Genomic DNA, 23,422 nt, shown 5'->3' on the forward strand with positions numbered 1-23,422 from the left:
CTTGAATGGATCTAAGGTCCCCATCACCATCTACATTATGGAAACTCTCTACCTATGCACTACCGATGAACTATGGGAGATGGTGTCAAATGGAAATGGGAGACAAACTCAGCAACACTCCCAAAATTGCTTGAATAGTGGGGACCACAATTTGTAAATAAGTGAAGCCAGACTCAGAAAAACTGCACCAGACAATTACTGCAAGCATACTTCAACCTGTCTAGTCTTAATGCCAAAGCCCACTACATTTACCTCAATAGTTTCACCTGCCTACATTAGCTTATCAAAAGATTGCTAGGAGAGAATTACCTGGCCATTCATTAACTACTCCTGTGAGTGGTAATCAAAACAAAGCCTAAGCACCATTCACATCAAACAATACATTACATTTTGAGATTATATAAACCAGTGGGAAAATAAAATCCTTATTTTATCCAAAATTACTCAGTTGTAGATTGTTATATTTGAAAAAAGTCCTCGGATGAGTCTTTGCTTATATATGAAAAAGTCTTTGTTAATGATCCCCAAATTCCTTGAACAGATAGCCAATGCATTTCATCCTATTCAAGGACTTCTGCAGGGCTGCAGACAAACATATATAGATACTATAAAACCCAGCAAATTTAATAAATAACACCTTCAAAAACAAAAAGATATGCTCTATTTACTGACCTAATATGCAAACAGTGACAGAAAAATTTAAACCATGTTCTCATATAAATTGAATAAACTTCATATTTATAGTACATTATCCAATTGCAACATTACATCATTAGATTGTATGACCGCCCACAGACACTCTGCATATTCACATAACCAAGATGTCTTTTATATCAAAAATATACCCTTCAGGGACTGTGGGGGTCATTTTGACCCTGGGGGGTACAAGACCGCCAGGGCTAAAATGACGGAAGCACCGCCAACAGGCTGGCGGTGCTTCCTGGCCGCGGTCGCACCGCCGGGGCCGGCGGTTTTCCGCCACAATGGCCCCAACGGTAGTAATCCGCCAGAGCAGCGCTGCTAGCAGCGCTGCCCAGGGGATTACGAGTCCCCATGGCCCCATGCGGCTTTTCACTGTCTGCTATGCAGACAGTGATAAGCGCGACGGGTGCAACTGCACCCGTCGCACGGCTGCAACACCTCCGGCTCCATTTGGAGCCGGTTCCCATGTTGCAGCCCACATCCCCACTAGGCCGGCAGGCGGAAACTCGGTTTCCGCCCGCCGGCCCACCGGGGATGTCGAAATGGGCACCGCGGGAGTGCGGCCGCATTGGTGGCCGCACGGCGGTTACAAGCGCCGCCCGCCAATGTTGTAATGAGGCCCTGTATGAGTAATTAGTGTCAATAAATCATGTGTACATGACCATAATTTTTCTCCAAAAAGTTTTTTACTTCTCTTTAATTACGTTTTTATCCCATGGTCATCAATAAATATTTTAATCTCCATTATCAATGCCGTTTTAATGACAGGGTACCTGTTTGTGAGCACATGATATCATCCTACATTACATTTGGTAAGACCATACACATTGCACATTCAAACTTGTTAACCTCATACATATAATTATTACTGACTTGAATGGACAAAAACCATACCATTGATAATATAGTACCTCCCAAATGTGTATCCTCAATATACTTGTATCTTGGCATGCGTCCAGTTGAAATACCAAAAAGGTCTTTACCTACTAGTTTTATTCCACGTCCATGTTGGATTACCAACAAAGGCTATGCATCCTAAAATGTGGACAAAATCATGCATTATGCATTATCACAAGTCTTCGAAAAACACTAATGTAAATGTAGGACAGATGTGAACCATAAGTATCATAACAATAATAAGATAGTACCTCCCAAATATGTATCCTCGATATACTTGTGTCTCAAATTGCGCCCAGAGCAAATAACCCAGGGGTCTTCACATATTGGTTATATTTCACAATAATGGTGGATTGCCAACAAAACGTATTTATCTTAAAATATGGACAAAATCATGCATTACCACCAATTTACGAAAAACACCAAGGTAAATGTGAGACAATTGTGAGCTATAAATACTGAATTATCACAGCCCGACATACATTAACCCAAACACTATGACCCTCATTCCGAGTTTGGCTGACGGGAACCGCCACTTGGCCGCTCCGCGGTCAAAAGACAGCGAAGGCCATTCTGGCTTTCCCGCTGGGCCGGCGGGCGCCCGCCAAAGGAGCGCCCGCCGGCCCAGCGGGAAAGGCCCTGCAACAATGAAGCCGGCTCCGAATGGAGCCGGCGGAGTTGCAGGGGTGCGACGGGTGCAGTTGCACCCGTTGCGATTTTCACTGTCTGCAATGCAGACAGTGAAAATCTTTCTGGGGCCCTGTTAGGGGGCCCCTGCACTGCCCATGGCAGTGGCATGGGCAGTGCAGGGGCCCCCAGGGGCCCCACGACACCCGTTCCCGCCATCCTGGCTGGCGGGAAGGGGGTCGGAATCCCCATGGCGGCGCTGCTTGAGGATTCTCCCAGCCGGGGGTAATCCGGCGGGAAACCGCCGGACCCGGCTGGGCGACCGCGGCTTCACAGCCGCGGTCGGAATACATAAGGAAGCACCGCCAGCCTGTTGGCGTTGCTTCCATGGTCGTCGACCCTGGCGGTCGATGACCGCCAGGGTCAGAATGACCCCCTATATGTGCTCATGTTCAAATGCCATGTACATCAATATACACTCACAAAACTAACAATTATCACATGTTCATCCCATATGCACATATTGAATAGTCTTACAAACACTGCATGGATATTTCAAAATGAATTAATCTAATTATATGAACTGGCCCTACTACCACACTGGCACATTTATCAACAGCATTACATGTAAGCTTAAGTTCTAAAAACATCTTAAGCCCTTCATGCACACATATTTAATATTTCAGGTCAATGAGTATTGGATACATATGCTGGCCATACCTCCTTTTTAAACTGCCCTCCATTTTGTATACCCATCACCTGATCTCTTATGCCTCAAAGTTTTAAATCCATACAAGACAACAACTTCTATGAGCGCCATATTTGCCTACTCAAAAACAGAAGAGTCAATGTTAAATAATGTTGCTCCAGTCAGCCATAAAGTTCAACTATTACTTATTGTGAACAACCCTTCACCAACATCTCTTGTATGCCACTCTCAGGAACACTATATACTAATTGATACTCTCACACAAAAAATAATAAAACTCATTGTTTATAGTCAGACCCATAAAAACAGCCTTCAAACGGCAAATCCACATTGCCTCTGCCTAGTCCCACCTCTCTTGTTGGCCCTTACATGCTGTATTGCATGAAACCAAGTTTTCATATCTTCTGGATGGGCCTGATGTATATGTACCATTACTGGATAATGTACATCCCTCTGTTAAATTGCCCTTATATGCTCTTGTATCCTAATCTCGAGGGAGCGGATGCTGCTGCCAACATATATTTTGCCAGAAGCACATCCTAAGACATAAACAGTGTACATGGTGTTACAATTAAGAAAGCTGGTCATTTTATGTTCCATTTCTGTGTAACAAAATGTGATTGTTTTATTCCTCCGAAACTCACACACACTACAAAGACCACAAGTACAATTCCCATTAGGTTTACCTGGCATCCATGAAGAGTTGTTTTCCTTATCCTTGCTACACACGTAACTAGGACACCATGAATTTCTCAAAGTCATGCACCTACAATATATAACTTTTCTTGTATCACCCCCACCAGTAATGTCAGGGACCACAAAATGTCCAAGTTCTTTCTCAAGACATTATAAACATGATTACTGTGTATACTATACCGAGATATAAGGAGAGCCTTGTTAGAAATGGGGTCTTTAGTTGGCAGTCAGGTTACCCCATGTCCAAGCAAGGACCCTCACTCTAGTCAGGGTAAAGGAGAATCACCCTCAGCTAACCCCTGCTCATTCCCTTGGTAGCTTGGCACGAGCAGGCAGGCTTAACTTCAGAGTGCTAGATGTAAAGTATTTGTAATAACACACACAGTACCTCAATGAAAACACTACAAAATGACACAACGCAGGTTTAGATAAATAACAAATATTTATCTAAACAAAACAAGACCAAAACGACAAAAATCCAACACACACAAGTCAAGTTATTATTTAAAAAGCAAAAAGAGTCTTAAATCCTTGAGAAGACAGGTAAAACACTGTTAGTGTTGAAAACACGCACGGCGAGTGTGCGTCAAAAAAGGTAAGCAGTGTGTCGATTTCTCACCCGCCAGCATGACCGTGTGTCGTTTCTCCTTCTCCGGTCGGGTCGGCGTGTGGCATTTTTCCTCCCCACAGGGGAGCGACGTGTCGATCCGGGGACCACTCGGGTCAGGGCAGGCATTGCATTGTTTTTCCACGCCCAGCAAGGTTTGCATCGAGAATTCTGCCGCACGGTATCAACAAAACCGCGCAATGTGGGTTGCGACGTTAACAGCCTCCGTCAGCGGGTGTTGCGCATCGTTCTTCCAGCTACGTGCAACGTTTTTCCAGCTGCGATGCCGGTGGAGCATTGATTTCTGCGGCGAAGCCGGCGGCACATCGTTTTTCACCTGCATCTCAGAAGGTGTGTTGATATTTTCCCTCCACGGCAGTCTGTGCGTGGATTTTCAGTCTTGGTCTGCCAGCTTCACCTTCAAAGGCCCCAGGAACTAGATAGGGCACCACTTGGCAGGGCAGGAGTCTCAGCAGAGAGTCCAGGTGCTGGCAGAGAAGTCTTTGATGGCCCTGAGACTTCAACATTAGGAGGCAAGCTCAGGACAAGCCATTGGAGATTTCTTCATAAGCAGGAAGGCACACAAAGTCCAGTCTTTGTCCTCTTGCACCGGCAGAAGAGGCAACTGCAGGATAGCTCCACAAAGCACAGTCTCAGGCAGGGCAGCACTTCTTCTCAGCTCTTCAGCTCTTCTTCAGGCAGAGGTTCCTTTTGATGTCCAGAAGTTGTCTAAAGTCTGTGGTTTTGGGTGCTCTTCTTACACCCATTTTGGCCTTTGAAGTAGGCTTACTTCAAAGGAAAGCCTCTTTTGTTTGTGAAATCCTGCCTTGCCCAGGCCAGGCCCCAGACACACACCGGGGGTTGGAGACTGCATTGTATGAGGGCAGGCACAGCCCTTTCAGGTGTAAGTGACCACTCCTCCCCTCCCTCCTAGCACAGGTGGCTCATCAGTATATGCAGACAACACCTCAGTTCCCTTTGTGTCACTGTCTAGAGAGAGGTACAAACAGCCCAACTGTCAAACTGACCTAGACAGGGAATCCACAAACAGGCATAGTCACAGAATGGTTTAAGCAAGAAAATGCCCACTTTCTAAAAGTGGCATTTTCAACACACAATCTTAAAACCAACTTCACTAAAAGATGTATTTTTAAATTATGAGCTCAGAGACCCCAAACTCCACATGTCAATCTGCTCCCAAAGGGAATCTACGCTTTAATAATTTTTAAAGGTAACCCCCATGTTAACCTGTGAGAGAGCTGGGCCTTCCAACAGTGAAAACTGAATGTGGCAGTATTTCACTGTCAGGACATATAAAACACATTAGTTTCTGTCCTACCTTAAACATACACTGCACCCTGTCCATGGGCTACCAAGGGCATACTTTAGGGTTGTCTTACATGTAAGAAAAGGGAAGGTTAGGTCCTGGCAAGTGGGTACACTTGCCAAGTTGAATTACCAGTTTAAAACTGCACACACAGACACTGCAATGGCAGGTATGAGCCATATTTACAGGGCTACTAATGTGGGTGGCACAACCAGTGCTGCAGGCCCACTAGTAGCTTTTGATTTACAGGCCCTGGGCACCTCTAGTGCAGTGTACTAGGGACTTACCAGTAAATCAAATATGGCAGTCATGGAAAGCTAATTACATACACATTTTATACAGGAGCACTTGCACTTTAGCACTGGATAGCAGTGGTAAAGTGCCCAGAGTAACAAAAACAGCAAAAAACTGAGTCGAGCACACAACAACAACCTCGGGAACAGAGGCAAAAACTTAGGGGAGACTACGCCAAGGATGAAAAGTCTAACAAGCCTCATCGCTCTCCCTATTCCTGTTCTTCAGTTCATTCAAATTTCTCAGTGTATGGCCACATTCCAACTTAAGAGCCCTGGTTTCATCTCTATCAAGGCAATTGTCATTATATCCCCTGTTCTTGAAATTATTTTTGATAGTCATAAGACACTTCTTTAAATCAACCACCATACTGCAGTTTCGTCTGGCCCTCTTCATTTCTCCAAAAGAGATGGCATCAATGGTCGTTCTCGGGTGGGCACTGGAAGCATGAAGCACACTGTTACAAGTGGTGCCCTTGACAAAAACATCACTATGTATGATTCCCTTATCCACAAACAAGCATAAATCCAGAAAATCAATGTTGGTCCTTTTGTACTTAGAACAGAGCATCACATTAAATCTCTTGTTATTCAAATAAGCATGAAACCGTATGAGCTCTTCCTCCTCCCCATGCCACAACATCAAAATGTGGTTGATGTGTCTGGCATGAAATATCACATGATCTATCCCATGTTTTGTATTGGCGCCCCCCCACATGCTCCTGTGACTAGCCTTATGAGTCAAAATGGCAACTTTATTTGTGATTTGAAATACACTGAAGAAATGAGAATCACTATAAGCCATGATTCTCAAATACACTCATGTATTCTGGGCTATCTAGAATGCACAACTGACCATTCAGTGATTGAATTCCCCATTCTTCCACAGCACTGTTGCATCTCATATATTATTATGCATTTGCACATAATTTACATGCAACGTGGAAATTAGTCATCCTTCTGGCTAGCATTCCATCACTTGTTTTCAAATGTATTAGCTATTAAGCTATTGTTTTAGAGAGTACCAATTGAATGTAGATTTGAACAGAAGATATTTAAAAATTAAGTATCTATACTGTATATCTCTATATAAATATCTATATCAACATCTATCTCTCTCTCTCTCTTCTTCCAACTGCAGAAACCTTGGGTGGCTGTGCAGCCTGACATATATGTAAGTCCAGAAATTAATAAAACAAGAACCAGCACTCCACTGCAGTGATATGATGTGGTCTTTTTCAGCAGTGTTGACACCTGGATGGATAAATTACAACATATCACTGCAGAAGAGTGCCAGCTCTTACTTTATTGATTTCTGAACATATATATGTTCATTTACATATTACATTATCGTTCCACATGAAGTGTTTTCTCCATATTACATTATCACCATTTCTTTATTTATCTCATTGTTATCTTTGTCCTCATCATCCTGAGAAGTAGCAAGTGTAAAGGTATTGCAAGTGCCTTTATTTTAGCAATGGCATTAAATGATGCACAAAATTATTCTATTAGAAATATATATCACGAGCACAGTTAAAACAATACTAGTAATGGATTCAAATATCTCCACAGCTCAAGACCTGAAAACCTCCTCTAACCACATCCAGATGCTATCAGGGCTTAGGTCTGGGCTGCTTTGGATCTCATGTAATTTCTTCTCACTCGTTTCTTTACACTCTAATTGCTGTCTATCTGCTTGTATGCTTTATTAATTTCCTCTTATTTCACATAGAGTAAGCAACATTCAATACATGGGTCTTAAAGCAGAAAATAACCTAGAGGTAGTAAAAAGGGGGTCATCAAAATGTCTTTTAGTAGGATGGATGTACTCTGGATAATAAAATCCAGGCCAGCCTTAAGACAGCTAAGTGTAGGCGTATGACCCTCAACTAAAATATACATGACCTCTTGCAGGTGGTGTTTGAGAAACAGCAGTCCATGTAGAAGGCGATGCTTAAAAGGGGGTACCTCAATAGGAATGTTCTCTACTGTTAAATCACTAGAGACGTTTGCTTCTCACTGCTCATTAAAACATCCTTTCTCAGTTATTACAAGATGAGTTATATCTGGCAAGTTGTTATGTCTAAGCCTAAAGTAAGAAAAATAAAGGACACTATCATGAAAACTGTTTGGCACTCCAATCAAAGGAATGATATCTCCCACATCAACAGGCATGTGACTGCAAATCCATCAGAAGGAAGAGTTAATGCTCTGTCTGTACTTTTTCAGAAGGAATACATAGGAGATACCTTTATAAATCAAGCATTGGCTCTGTGCCAGGAAAGTTTCAGTACTGTTTGGTCGCAGGATGATTTCCCATTCTGCAGCACCACCATCCAGATACTCAAGCTGTAAGAAAGATAGCAAGCCAGACCCACAAAGGAATATGGAATCCAGAAGGAGAAGTCTGCTTTCCTAAGACAGAGGTAATGATGAACATAGACGGTTGTGGCTGCATCTCATGGTGGTTTTAGAGCAGGCAAAAGTGGTGGGCAAGAAGAATTTAGCCCACCAGCGGAAGACGAGACACAACAGGAATTGTTTCGGCAGAAGATCTAAGGCAAGGCCCTAGCCCTGAAGAAGGAGCAACCTTGCCTTTGGGAGGAGCAAATCACTTGCAGCGAAAAAAGTGGATCCACTCATGAGATGAAGTAGAAGACTAATAGAGTTTGGAGTAGGAAAGTAGTTATAGATTCATATATATGAAAATGATTTTTCAGGTTAGAAAAGTCTTCCAAGGATTTCACCTTAATCATTGCCCTCTAGTCAATATTTTTACTGAGTAGTACCAACACATCAAGTTATCAAAATCAAACCTTTTTCTCTCTGTCTTGTGTTGAGGATAGTAGAAGCCATGCCATGCCATTATTCTGTCACACAGCTTTTAATTCCAATTAACTTAATTTGAATTCCAAACAGAAGATTCCTCAATATAAATACTCTATCATTGTTGAAATGAGCACTCAGATTGGTGGTCCATTTTGAGGGTTTACAAAGAAATACACCTAAAAAGTCTGATCCCAAGGTCAGTGGAAGCCACAGCATAATAAGAATACAAGCCTTATAGGTTCAAATGACTGTGATACTAGAGAGAATTTGAAAACCAAATGTGGGTAAGAGGAAGAACATAAAACCATCCACTACTAAATAAACACAGAGAAAGAACCTTTGGTTTCAAGATAATTAGTGGCATAATTCATGAAAGAAGCATTGAGCATGAAGCATTGAGCATGGAACATGGAGCATCAAACTGCTTCATGTCATACGTTATAAAAAGAAGGGCGCAAATTTAATAAGAAAGTAGCAGAATTCAAAACAGAAGTGGAATTCGAAAGTGGTGGGGTGTAATACCAAATCATTTATTTATGCACGGGAAGCAAAGTTTTCGCCCACTGGCCCAGCATGAAACAGCCCACAACAATGATGCCAGCTTGTTAATGAGCCGGCAGGAATGTTGCAGTGGGTAGGGTGCACTAGCACCCATTGCGCTTTTCACTGTCTACAAAGCAGATAGTGAAAATTGAGACGGGGCTGGCCATGTGGGCCTCCTGCACCCCATCTCCGCCAGCATTTACATGGTGGGGCAACCGCCATGTAAATGCCAGCTGAAAGGGGGTTGTAATTCCTGGGGCAGCACTGCTTTCAGCGCTGCCTTGATGGATTAGGACCACCAGTACCCTCAGGCCATTTGGGTGGCCAAAAAGTGGCGGTGCTGGTAGTCCGACAGTGGCTGTAATGCCACGATCATAATGTGGCTGTGGACCGCCACACTGGCGGCGGTCCAACCGCCACCACAAAGGCTATAGTGTTTACATGTAAGTGGGTGCATTGTGTGTTTTGGGGGTGGTTAAGTGAAGGCGATGTGAGTAAGTGCATGAAGAAGAGAGTGAAAAGAGACTGCAAAAAAGGAAAGTTATGAGATGCAAGACATGAAGATGATTGAGATGTGGAGAGAAAATGGAAGACCTACACAGTAATCATAACAGAAGTGATTGAGACACTCTTAAGACCACTACCAGTCCCACAGGCCCAGTAATATTTAAATCACAATCTTATCATTTCAGAAATAAATATATTTGGATGCCATAACAGAAAGCTCAGAGAGACACCAATATACCAGTTGGGTGGCACACAATGGAAATCACAGAAATTTAATTTATGTGGTTATTCACAGGAAATCTTGCAGACTCAGCGTTTTCTCTCCTGTCCTATGCAGAGATAAACACTTGCAACCTCTCTATTTGGAGACCGTATGTAAGCAGCCAAATGTTTCAAAAGACAGACATTATTGCAGAGGTGGTAAACTGAGTACCATAATTTTCAGCTCCTTTTTAGGTATGATTTGAAACACTATATAAAGCAAGTTTGGCAAATTATTGTCCAATATATGTATGTATGTATTACTATATTCTTGAAAATGATATTCAATACATCCAGAAACCCATGTAGATATAGAGAGCAGCTTCAATTTGTGGCAGCAACTGAAGCTAAAACGATATGCAGTGGAAACAGGAGTAGAGGAAGCCTAACACAATCTTTTTCCGTAACAGAAAACATCTACATCATTCCTACCAGGACACATATAGAGCATCAGATACCTTTCAACTAAATTTGTGGCTTGAGTTGGTCTACTGCACTGCTCCACCCTAATTTCTATTAGTAGGCATTAGTGGAAATGAATAACCTTCAATCTATGTTTTAAATAAATACCTAGAGGAGACTGTAAGACAGGGCATAATGCAGGATGCTCCTCCATTATCCCTGTTGGACAAAGTCTGGAGATCAATAACTTTACTTTCCTCAAAGACTGATTCCTATTGGTCACTATTGAAGTTGTCACCTTCACACTGTGCTTCTTGCTCAAGTTAGACAGTAAGCCATGCATGTTGTTAGAATGCAGGAATGAGCTAACTAGAATAGGGATATCATTTAGGAGCCCACAAGTTGAGCCCCAACTGTGGAGCACAAAGAAAGTAGGAGATACTTCCCTGGATAGGAGAGGAATGTGCTGTATTTAAAAGAATAGAGTGCATTCCTGCCTTTGCCCCTGCTCTGGTTCCATTTTGACTGCCTTGTCCCAACGCAGACACCCTTGCACCATGGGTCAAGGGTGCCCGCTCTGTAAAGAGGATTGTTTTTGTGCAGGAAGGGGATCCTTCCTGTACAAAAATAACCTCCTGAGGCATATTCCTCTTTCTATTTTTGCTGCAGAAGAGGAAGTAACAAGGAGAAATAAAATTATTTCTCCTTGTTACACCTCATCTTGGAATGTGTAGCATTTTGGTGCATTCCCAGGACTCCCACGATTGGTAAACCTGGAAATGCATCAAAATCCATGGATATTGTTTTGGAACACCCATGCTACATCCTTGGAATGCCTCCCTGGGGCAGAGTAACAAACACAAAGATTTATGCTGTATTGCTTTACTCCATATTTATGAAGCCCTGCGTGGCTTCATAAATTGCATTTTGGGCTTGCGTCAGGCATGCACCATGTTGTGTGGTGCAAGCGTGATGCACTACCTTCATAAATATGGCCCTTACTGGGTTAGAGTGTTCTTCTGTAGGTGAGCTACATGTAAAACTTGTTAAGGTGAATGCATTGTTGGATGCCTGAATCAAAGTGTTGTTTTGGTTGAGTCTTTGTGGGTGGGAGTTGGGAATATATGATTTTTAATGAGATAATGTTGGTGTCTGCTTTGCTAACTGTTAATGAAAGAGAATGAGAGGTGAGGAAACATTCTTCTTTGTGTTGTTTTATCCAGCTTTTGATGTTCAAATGTAGATATTTGAATGCATGTGAGAGTAGCAGATTTGCAATACAGCTAGCATATGAAATGCATATGGTACGTATTGCGTAAGAAACTTGGGTTGGATCTTAAATTAGTCCTATAAAGTATGATGGAACTATCATAATTAACAATTATGACATCTATGGCAAGTGAGATTAATGCAATGAAAAGCAGGGGGGTATTGCAGTATCTCTCAAGACTCAAGGACCAATGAACACCCCAACAAATGAGCAGCATTCCTTTCAACACATGAATACAAGGGCATGGTGAGAATACAAGGGTATTTCAGCGTAGTCACAAACACTATGATCAGCTAGTAGCTAATCAGCCCCACTTACAATTCAAATAAGGTGAATTTAGCAACAGTTTATATTTGCTATTCTTTCCCTTCATGGTGCCGCTACAAAAAACGGTAAGCAAGTTTCAGAGTTAAAGGCAAGAATAATGTTCTCCTGACTACCTTCCTAGCTATCCATACCTCTGAAAAATACAGAAAGATTCATGAGTTACGTGAGAAAGTGAGACTAAGGTGAGACTGAAACAGTGTAAATAAAGGAGAACTCTTCAAGTGGAAGACCAATGAATGAACCTCAGGTCTAAGAAAGCAATTCCTGCAAACCAAAGCAACCGATAATATAATTCTGTCAGACTAACCAAATAAGACTAACATTCTGTAAGAGTACCTGGAAACGGTGGTACATTTAAACAATTGTATATTTAAAACAATGGTGGTCATTCTGACCCTGGCGGTCTTTGACCGCCAGGGCGGAGGACCGCGGGAGCACCGCCGACAGGCCGGCGGTGCTCCAATGGGGATTCCGACCGCGGCGGTAAAGCCGCGGTCGGACCGGCACCACTGGCGGGGTCCCATTGAATCCTCCGCGGCGGCGCAGCTTGCTGCACCGCCGCGGGGATTCCGACCCCCCCTACCGCCATCCAGATCCCGGCGGTTGGACCGCCGGGATCCGGATGGCGTTAGGGGGGGTCGCGGGGCCCCTGGGGGCCCCTGCAGTGCCCATGCCACTGGCATGGGCATTGCAGGGGCCCCCGTAAGAGGGCCCCTACATGTATTTCACTGTCTGCTGCGCAGACAGTGAAATACGCGACGGGTGCAACTGCACCCGTCGCACAGCTTCCACTCCGCCGGCTCGATTCCGAGCCGGCTTCATCGTGGAAGCCTCTTTCCCGCTGGGCTGGCGGGCGGTCTGAAGGCGACCGCCCGCCAGCCCAGCGGGAAAGTCAGAATTACCGCCGCGGCCAAGGTCAGAATGAGGGCCAATATGTCTTAACCAAAATGTCAAAACCAAATCACAGCTCAATCATACTTTGTTGATGAGTGTGCACTCTAAATCAATTTGCACACTCAAACATTCAGCATCTTTGTGCATCACAAATGATCAGTCATAAAGAAAAGACTACACTCCTAAAACTCATTACCATGATTTGTGTGCATCAAGAGCACTTCAGATGAAACAACCCATCAAATATGATTTGCAGGAGTGTGGATTATGGGACTCAGGGAATTCAGAGGCACAGAGGTAACTAGCAATGCCTTGGTTAATATTTACAAGTCATCTTTCCTTAAAGAGCTACTTGAGAAAGATAAATGTCTTATCATAGATACAAAATGTACATATCCAAGATGGTATCCACCTGATTATGACCAACAGAAATATCTCAATGAGTCCGAAAATTGCCAAGTATGTAGAATGTTCTAAAAGTGAGAGGTACTTAGGGGCAAATTCCAAATGAGTATGTTTTTTGTACTCATCCTGAATGGGAGAACCATGTCTTGGTGAAGCTGTTCTGTGATTCTAACAGTAGTAGAGTTTCCCAGGACCAAATCATTTTAGTACTTGTACCCATCAACAAGTAGAGGTAAATCACTAAAAGTCTGTAAACCTGGGGCCAGATTTATCAACGTTTTGTGCCATCCTTCTGCCACGCAGTGTAGTACAAGGGAGACGCACAACCTAAATGAGATTTATCAAGCCACGGCCCTGCATGGCTGTGGCTTGATAAATCTAGAGTAGCACAAAGCATTGCAAATTGCTGCCTGCATTATTCTGCAGAAGAGAGGCAATCCAAGGTGGCTTACTGCGTTGCAGTGTGTGACAGATTGATAAGCATGCCCCCTAATAACTACAAAGATAAACTCTCTAGAAATATTTGGTTGGGAGAGACAAACACATTGTCAGGTGCAAAGGAGATTTAGGGCAAATCCAGTTACCACTATGTAGGTCCTCATTATGACTTTGGCGGTCCTTTTCCAAGACCGCCAAAGACTGCCAAAGCCGCCACTAGACCGCCAGTATGGCAGTCTGCAGACTGCGATACTACGACTTCTGGCAGCTTTCTTCCATTCTTTAGGTGGAAAGTTGCCAGCAGTTGTACTGGCGGTCAGCGGTGAAGAGGCGGTTCCACCGCCGGCCCCACCCCACTAGAAGGACTCCGCCAGCTCTATTATGACCTGTAATATGGCCTGGCAGTGTCATGATGGCGGGGAGCTGGTGGTGGTGGGAGCAGAGGGTCCCGTCCCCTCATCGAGGAGCACCTCATCGAATGAGGTATGTGTCCTCCACAAGGGGAGGGGGGGCGGGGTGTGTGAATGGATGTGTGTGAGTGTGTGAGTATGTGAGTGTGTGTATGCGTGTCATGAATGGCAGGGAGGGGAAGTGTTTGTGAGTGTGTGCATGTCTGTGTGGAAATGTGGTTATGGTGATGTGTGTGTGGGTGAATGTGAATGCTGGGTCGTGGTGCGTGTGTGCATGCATGTAGAAAGGGGTGGTGGTTGTGTGTGTATGTATGTTGAGGAAAGGAGGGGGTGGGGGATGGAGTGTGTATTCATGTCAATGGGGGTGAATGTAGTTAGTGCGTCTGTAAGTGGGAGTGTTGTGCGTGTATGGATTTGGGGATGTTGAATGTGTGCGCGTGAGTGTAAGGGTGTTATGAGTGTGAGTGAGTGTCAGGGTGTGTGTGTCTGTGGGTGTGTGTGGGTGTGTGTGAGTGCATGCATGTATGCAGGGGGTGAGGGTCTGGTTTGTGTATGTGGGGGGTTGGGGTTACTACTGGGAGTGGGGGTGGAGTGTTACTGGAGGTTCAGGGGGGTGGGAATGTTGTAAGGGAATGGGGTGGGGGGCTCCTGGATAGATGGGAGGTGGTGGAGTCATCCACAGGTGACAGGAATGCACATTCCTGTCACTGGTAGCCTTTCCACCAGGGATTTCATGGCGATGCTACCGCTGCAAAAACCCTGGTCGAAAGGGGACTTGTAATACCGCCACTGGTCTTTGGTGGACCGTCGGGTTGGAGATGCTTATCTCCGGCCCGGTGGTCTGACCACCCTGGAAGTAGGAACGGGAAGGTGTTGGTTTGGCACAGGCCAAACTGCCACACTTGTGATATGGCGGTCTTCACTGCTAGCCCATCGGTGGTAGGACCATCACCGCGAGTCTGGCAGTCCGTAGACCGCCAGACTCGTAATGAGGGCCATAATGTCTTCATACTTTGCCAATAAGGTAGCTTACTTTTTCTACTTCCTTCAAATTCCCAGTCGCATTAAATTTAACGATTATCGCAATGATGAGGGAGAAATGGAGGAAAATCCACATTGATCAATAAGTAGGGACTTAATAAGAGTAGGGCTGTAATGGACTTCTGCCAAAAATCTGTTCCCGGGAGAAGAGTCACCACCAGTTCGGTCTCAGGAAATTGCAGGCAGGGTGTAACACTAAATTCAATGTACTGATATATACTGATAGATTTACTGATAGCGTATCCTTTTAACTCAGGTTCGATATGTGTATTTTATATTCCGTAGTAATAGTTCCATATTATACGGCACAGTTCTTTATATATTAGACATATTCTTTACATTTCAAAATAAGAAGATGCTCAAATGTGAAATTCTTACCATTAATCTGATTGAGTAAAAAATCTTTAAACTACCACATTGACATTTCATGTAATTATGCACTCACTAATACAGTAATTAATATTTGTAGTGCAGTTTTAATAGCATTTGTATTATGTTAAGTTGTGTTAGATTTTATAGCCTATATTTACAATCAATTTTTTTTTCGCAGCATATTGCTTTCTCTGTTTTATCAATTGCAGCTTTCATATGTCAATTGTTGCCCCGTACAAAAACATTTGGGATATTTCTTTTATCATAGATGGGTCTACGTGTATGATGTCAGAGTGGATAACCTGGTCACCCTGTAGTGCTTCTTGTGGAAGTGGGACGAGGTCGAGAGAAAGATATGTGAAGCAGTTCCCTGATGATGGTTCTGTATGTAAAGTGCCCACTGAAGAAACAGAATCTTGCATTGTAAATGAAGAGTGTTGTAAGTATCCACTTTAATATTCTAAGGAAGAATGAATGCTTACATTTTTACGTTATTTGCTTTAAATGTGCTCCATGCAAAGTCTGAATGATTGTATGATATTCTTTATATATAAAGAATAATCATAAAACCAATGCAGAATAAGTTAACAGTAAATTGTAATATATTTAGTTGAGTATGGGACATCCAATTTTGTAGAGTATTCGTAGTAGGAGCTGCCTGCATTAAGACTTGTGCTGTTCTGCCTTCTGTGTTTTGTGGTTCTTAAGTAAAGTTTTTGGCTGTTGGTGACAGTTATTGATGCATCTCTTTACACAACAGTTCTTGTGGTGCCCTAAATGCATCTGACCCCACTGAACAGGCCTCTAATCAAGTGTCTAGGGGAACTTTGTTGCAGTCACCTTGTCAGCCTATGTTGATTCTAAGACCTGGGCAATATCCCATCATTCCAGTGACATTCTGGTGAGCAGGAAGCTGATGAGTACCAGAAGCCCATGGTGATCTGGTTCATGTCTGCATCAGGTAGACTGAATTTAAAGTAATGCGCCTTACAACCTTCCAGGCTCTAACTTTCTTTCCACATCTGACTCACATATAAAAGACTTATAGGTAGCATGCAGAAGATAGGATGTGTTTGCTTTGCCTATGCTTACTTCATTATGGGTTATTGAACCACAAACCTTAGTTTGACTCATTGTGCCAGTGCACATTTGTTGAAGGAAGGAGATGGATTTGGATGCAGGGGAGAGGAGGGCCAGTGAAAGAAGGGGACTGGTGTGGTTTGGAGTGTGAGGAATGTCTACAGAGAATTGAGGTCCCTCTCCTTAATCCCCAGTAAGGACTCCTCTACTATGTGACCTTCTTTGGATGGGTTTCTATGGGCTTGCCCTTCCCCCTGTATGACAAGAGGCCCGGAACCAATAATCATACTAAAGGCAGATATTGCCTAAAATAATTCTTTTGAGATATGCTACCATTGCTACAGTAACATGTCCTCACCTGCAAAAAAGGCCTTGATGCTTGAAAGACCACAAAGTACTTAAATATGAGAAATATCTTCCAGTATGATATATGATCTCTATCCAGGACACCTTAAATTCTTTGTGACTTAAGTCTCTGGATTCCTGCCTGGACCTGTTTTAACCATATGAATATGATTCATTGTTCATCTAAACTCATCCAGTCCAAATGTAGGAGAGCCTTATTGAATCCTGGCACACACAATTTTAACCACTGTTCTTTCCTTCTCCTGCTAGAATATATCAGTAGCCTGAACAAATGAACCTCACAACCTCCAAATGTTCAGGCTTTTTTCCAAGCCGCACAGTCTGCTGTTTTGTGCTTTCCAAATGTTGTTTGACAGTCCATTTAAAGAGACAAACGCATTGCTGAAAATATACACTAGTTAGCCAGCTGGTCTGTTGATAATCCTCTCGCTTCTTTTTAAAATGTTTACTTGCACATATTTGATTTTCTATCACCATTTCACCAACTGTTCCTATCCTATCCTAACAGAATCAGGAAGTAGCCACAGGGTAGTATGTAGATCCTGTCAAAATGTCAAAAACATGATATTTAATAAAGGGATCTCATTCTGGGAGAGTGCACACTAGACTTTTTCAGAGCCATTTTAATGTTAAAAAGAAGCTCATCTGAAATAATTTCTTGTTTTGGTTTTGTTGTGTTCATGTTGTCTGGTCTTCTATTTTGGGTCAATAACTTTGATAGATGTTGCTCTGCTAAATCCTTTTTTAACTCATGGAGTGTAGCCGTGCTGCCTTCGAGAGGGGAATGAGATTGACAAACTGGTAAGTAAATAGAGGTTATTGTATAGTGAAGCAGTAGCACAGCAGTTTGGCTGCAGGCCATACGCCACAAAAACAGCCATTTCTTATTGATGTATTTAGCATCAACAAGTCCACATCCTTGTACTGGAAACCGGGAATCTTCTCCATGGTTGGAGTATTCGTTACCTTGACATGTCTTTGGCTCCCTTTCTCCCACCACCTTTCCTAAAATTCGAAGCTGAATTAAAACCCAGCAGCATCTCTTCGTAGTGGCTCTCGCCTTTCTATGAGTTACTATGTCACTGTTTCTATGTCACAGCTGTATGTTATACAATGGTGTAACAATTGTAGTTCTGTTGTAAATGTTGCAAACGGACCACTTCACAACAAATAAAACTCGACTTGGCATATTTATTTTAAGTCCTATTTAATTTTGAATATCTCCAGTTAGAATTTAGTGAGAGGAAGAAGTTGTTGTTAATGGATCAATGTGATTGCAAACATGTCATGTGTCTTAAAATAATCCAGGTGTGACACAGTTACATAGCATAAGCTGATTAAATTGTTAATTATTGGACAGTGAACGCGAATGCACTGTTTTAATCCCAGTGCCAAGTTCCATTATTCATTTACAATACCATGCAAATTAGTTTTCACTTTCTTTGCATACTGAATACAGGATTGTCTCACAAACTGAACCACAATAAAAAATGAAAATACAAAGCTAAAAAGCAGCATTTTTATTTTCTAAAACATCTGAATATAATAGTTCTGTCATCATATGTTTGACATATTGAAGGGGAACGGGGGCCTTTGAACTCACTCCCCCAGCATTCCTTGTAGCCTGGGACGTACCGCTGACATTGTCCCAAGTGCCAGGAGACACATAAAATCCAGCACGCTCACCCTCAGCGCGGGACACTCTGAATGGGACCGGGGGCCTGTGAACTGGCTCCCCAAGCAATCCTTGTGGTCTGGGACGTGCCGCTGACATTTGCCCAAGCGCCAGGAGGTGCATAAAATCCAGCACGCTCACCCCCAGCACAAGACGTGCACGGGTCACGCCTGGGCGAAGAGCAGGCCAACAGCGGGCCTGTCTGTACCCATCCGCCGCCGGCCGAGGTTGGGCTGGTCCGCCCCCCCTTGAGTTTAGTTTCACGACATTGTTGAATTGCGCTTTTAACTCTCCCTTCCCTTGGTCTTTTCTTGGCCCCATTGAACCGACCTGCATCCTTCTGAAGGAATGCGTACAAAAAGGCAACTCAAGGAGGCCTGCGGGTGGGGGGTGAAGTATAGGAAACATACTAAAAAGCCGGGTGGGAACAATGTGCTTGATCGTATTGATAATCTCCTGGTGGACTGTGAAGAAATACTAGTCCCATCGTCTGTTATAGCTCAACCTAAGGGTCCCACACAGTGTCTAGTACCTTAAGTGGTGCCTAACAAACAGGAAACATATCCAATATGTTCAGCAAAGCTAGGGATTGTATGCGGAGTAAAATTAATGCATTATCTCAAAATCCCACAGACTCATCTCCCAGCCCCAACCCCCCCACACCGCTTGGCACCAGGGCCCCCTGCCTCTCCCATCCCTTGTACCAATCACTTTTCACCACTTACAAGTCCTATAGCTATATCCACATCTCAGTATCCTGCAGTTGCCCCTGCACAAGTTGGGGTAGGCTGCTCATCTAATCACCCGGCACATCCCTCTCCTTTAACTGACGATCTATTGGGCTGCATCCAAGTCAGAAATAGCAGCCCTAAAGTCTATGATTGGTGATCTTGTTGCTACTGTGGGGAGCCTTATGAAAGAGAGGGTGAGAAAATGCTGGGAGGGCACCGCTAACCCTGTTATGACTAATGCTCTAGCTCCTACATCTATTGATTCTTCTTCATCCCCCCGTAAGACATCCTGTGGGTTACCCAGGTTTGCTACATGAGAACACAATTCCCAGGATCTCCGCTGGAGCTTGCCCCAAGGGTTGGCATGCATCCACTGGTATGCTAGCTGGAACCGCCTCCAGCTACTTGCGGAGCAATGGCCATAGTACTTTACCTTCTGTGCCATGGAATGGCCGTTACCCTTGTAAAACCAATGATACTAGAATTACCACTCCTTCTCCTCCTAAAATCGTTATGATAAATGTACCCAAACTCAACTCGCAGGGGTGGAAGGGGAAGTTTTATTGATAAAAAAGGTTACTCACTTGATCCGTCACAGCAGAGGATGTCTTTCTATAATCAGAAATTACATGCTGAGGGCCAGACGGTAGAGTTTCCCGAGTTCCCCTCTTGATTGCATCAAACTTCTTTTAGCAAATGGGCAGATAGTCAAAGATTTAGTGGCCCATGACCAAAGAACCAATCCCACGGAAGGGTCCACTATTTTGTTTAAATTTTATTTAACCCCTCCTTTCATGTGCTAACCCCACGAGGTGCTCTTGAAGATGGCTCTGTCTGTTCCAAGTTAGATTGACCCCAAGCGGTTTAGGCATAAATCGGGCTATGCAACTTATCATCTTCCCGCTATTCCTAGTAAAGTGGGCTGTCCATCGGGGTGTCTTTTAATCTGGGTAAAAATTGCACTACAATGTTTAGTGAAATGCTTGCCTATGGACAGCCCTGATATCCTAGGCATCAGCCTTAAGGGGCCTGGGACAACTGTCATTGACATATTCAACATCTCTGCCAAGGGGACAAGGGGGCCCAATTATTCCACCTTGCAGTCTCTCGAGAACTTGTTGTGTGAGAGACCCTCCAACCATGCCCTTAGCGTAGCGGGGGAATTCAATGCCATGTTCGAAACCCTTGGTTTGAGTGACATGGGTGATTATCTGGAAGAAGACAATATCTAGCATATACCTAGGCTTGAGCTCCTCCCAGTGAAGAAGTGACTCCAGGCCCCTTTGCAGCTGAAGGCTTTGACTCTTGGCCTAGGTCTTAGGGCAGTCAATGTAAGGAAAAAATCTGATAGGCATGTTGCCTATACGTTTAATGGTCCACAGGGGAAGAGCTGTATGGATTATTTTCTGATTGATCTTAGACATTGGTACTTAGTGGACGATATGGTAGTCCGGAATCTAACATAATCATAACCCTCTCTGTCTCAGCCTACATGGGAAAGGGCACAAATTGTGCCCACACCCGGCCAAGTAACTAGGGAGGTACAGTCTTCGAACATTAGACGTTGTATAAGATGGTGTAAGGTTGCCATGACGATATCCTCAACAGCATTAACCAAGATCTGATATACTGTATGGCATTGATAACTAAGTTAGACGAGGAAGCAGGGAATTGTTCTTCCCTTCTAGATTTTCACACTGGGATTTTTAAAAGACTGGAACAGTTATTTACCCTGTCAACTCCCCAGTTCTCCCATAGGTCACCGCCTTGTGATGGAGCACAGTGGTTCAATCTAGATTGTCCGCTAGCCAGAGCAAACTTATCAGTGAAATCAAGCAGAAAGATGTTTCCCAAGTTAGGACCCTGCGGAAAAAGTACAAGCTGATGCAGAGCAAGGGCAGGTGGGATTGGGGTGAGAAGAGATGGAGGTGTATTGAAGATGCCTGTGAATGCAAGGACTCCAAATCTTTCTGGTTTTTGGTAAGCAATGGCAAGTCTAGGGGAGCCGCCCCCTCTGGCAATCTTATCTAGACTGGTACCAACATTTTATTTATCTCTATAATAGGGAGAGTAAATCTATGACCAGCCCCGCAGCTTCACTCCCTATACAGTTGGGCTCTAGCCACTGCTATGGTCTGTTCAATCTGGGTGATATACGTTATGACATTAACAACATAGTGCATTTTAAAGCCACTGGCCCTGATGGCATTCCTGATGATCTTTTCCTACACAACAAAGATAAGTGGGCTGAGTACATTTTATTACTATCCATTGCAATTGCTAGGGGAGCACCGATTCCCAAGTTGTGGAGGGGCGCCAAGGTCATACCTATCTACAAGAAAGGTGATAGGTCCTCACCGGTAACTATAAGCCCATAAGCCTTATAGATACAATACAAAAGGTATTCTGTCACACTCTATTATCTAAAATCCACAACTGGATTACTGATAATAACATCTTGTCCAGGCTGGTTTCAGAACCAAAACGAGCACTATCAATCAGGTGTTTCGCTTTCTGCTTCTGTACTGGAAAGTTGTAGTGATAGGGAGGGGGAGTCTCTATGTAGCTTTCATAGACCTGAAATCTGCATTTGACTTGGTGCCTAGAGGCAAAATCTGAGAGGTGCTTAGTGACATGGGAATGCCCCCTGCGATTTTGACCATAATCGTTCATCTCCATGATGCCAGCTTTGCAGGAATATGTTGGGGGAAGCAAGGCGAGCTCACAGATCCACTAAGGGTAGTTAAGGGTGTATGGTAGGGATGTGTACTGGTTCCATCCCTTTTTTCTTTATATCTGAATCAGGTTATTCAGCACCTCACCTCCCAGCCCTCAGATGCACCAGCCCTAGGTATGGATGAAATCATGACACACTTGTTTGCTGATACCTTGATAGTGTCCAAAACTCCGAGGGGACTCCAACTGCTATTGGATTGATTTGAAGATTTTTGCTCCCTGAGAGGGCTAGAAATAAACCGATCTAAAACCAAGTTTATGGTGATCAATCCCTATAGATCTTAAAGGGGGAACCCCTCTCTCGGTGGTTCGAACCTAGAACAAGTTAATACCTTTGGATTAAACTATCAGACAAAATGTCCTTGAAAACCCATATTAATTCCACGTCCCTGAAGTTTAGCCAACTGGTTGGAGCTCTTTTAAGGGAGCACTTCTCATACACCACTAGACCTACAGCTGCAGCTCTCCAGATCTATGACATGAAGTCAGTTAGTGAAGCATTATATGGGGCGGAACTTTGGGGTTTTCAGGGTGTAAATGATCTCACTCGCCTGAACATATGTTCTTGAGAAAGCTTGTTCCCTTGCCCCCAAGTACCCCGCTCTTTCCCCTGTATTTGGATATGGCTCGCAAACCACTAGCAGCAACAGCTAAACTCAGATCATTGCTGTTTTGGAGGAGACTTAAGACTAGTCCGGAACAGTCCTCCTATGCCACTGCCTTCAGGGAAGTCTGTTTGTTGGATACCTCCAAAAAGATCAAGTGGATCAACTTAGTCAAATCATCCTTGATCGCCATTGGGTTGGGAGATCAATGGAACTGCCCCCCTCAGGACCTCTACCTACTAAAGAAAGGGTGAAGTCCTGCTATTGCGAATGGGTAGCGCAGTCTGTCTCTTTCCCCTCTGCTGTTGGGCGACTAACCAGTGAGTTTTGGGATTTCAAATCCACCTGGCTGTTGGAGCCCTATCTTGATGGTATCCTAGACCCGACTGATAGGAAGCTCTTCATGCAATTTCGATTTGGCTGTCTCTGTTAATACATTTACAACCAGATGGCAGAACAGGGCTTCCTCCGACTCGCATTGCCCCAGCTGTAATTTATGTCAGGAGTCCACTGCTCACGTTTTTGTTTGCATGCCCTTCCTATGCTTCCCCACATAGGAAATGGCTAGCTCCAACTTGCATATGGTTGGAGACTCGAGATCATGTCGTAGCTATGAGGATTTTAAAATCGGATTCCAGCTTACCTATTGCTATTGCCATTGCTGAGTTT

At 43.8% G+C, this 23,422-nt stretch overlaps 1 protein-coding gene across 2 annotated transcripts in view; it reads left to right on the forward strand.

Annotated features, from left to right (window-relative positions):
- SPON1 (spondin 1) overlaps window positions 1–23,422 on the forward strand; it is a 1,167,370-nt gene that overhangs the window by 1,045,729 nt on the left and 98,219 nt on the right. For both annotated transcript variants that reach the window (XM_069223539.1, XM_069223538.1), the window contains exon 12: window positions 15,829–15,999. In XM_069223539.1, coding sequence (XP_069079640.1) covers window positions 15,829–15,999 — 171 coding nt within the window. The remainder of the gene's footprint in view (window positions 1–15,828; window positions 16,000–23,422) is intronic.

The sequence above is a fragment of the Pleurodeles waltl genome, chromosome 3_1 (assembly GCF_031143425.1).
Source record: "Pleurodeles waltl isolate 20211129_DDA chromosome 3_1, aPleWal1.hap1.20221129, whole genome shotgun sequence".
In the NCBI taxonomy this organism is placed as follows: domain Eukaryota; kingdom Metazoa; phylum Chordata; class Amphibia; order Caudata; family Salamandridae; genus Pleurodeles; species Pleurodeles waltl.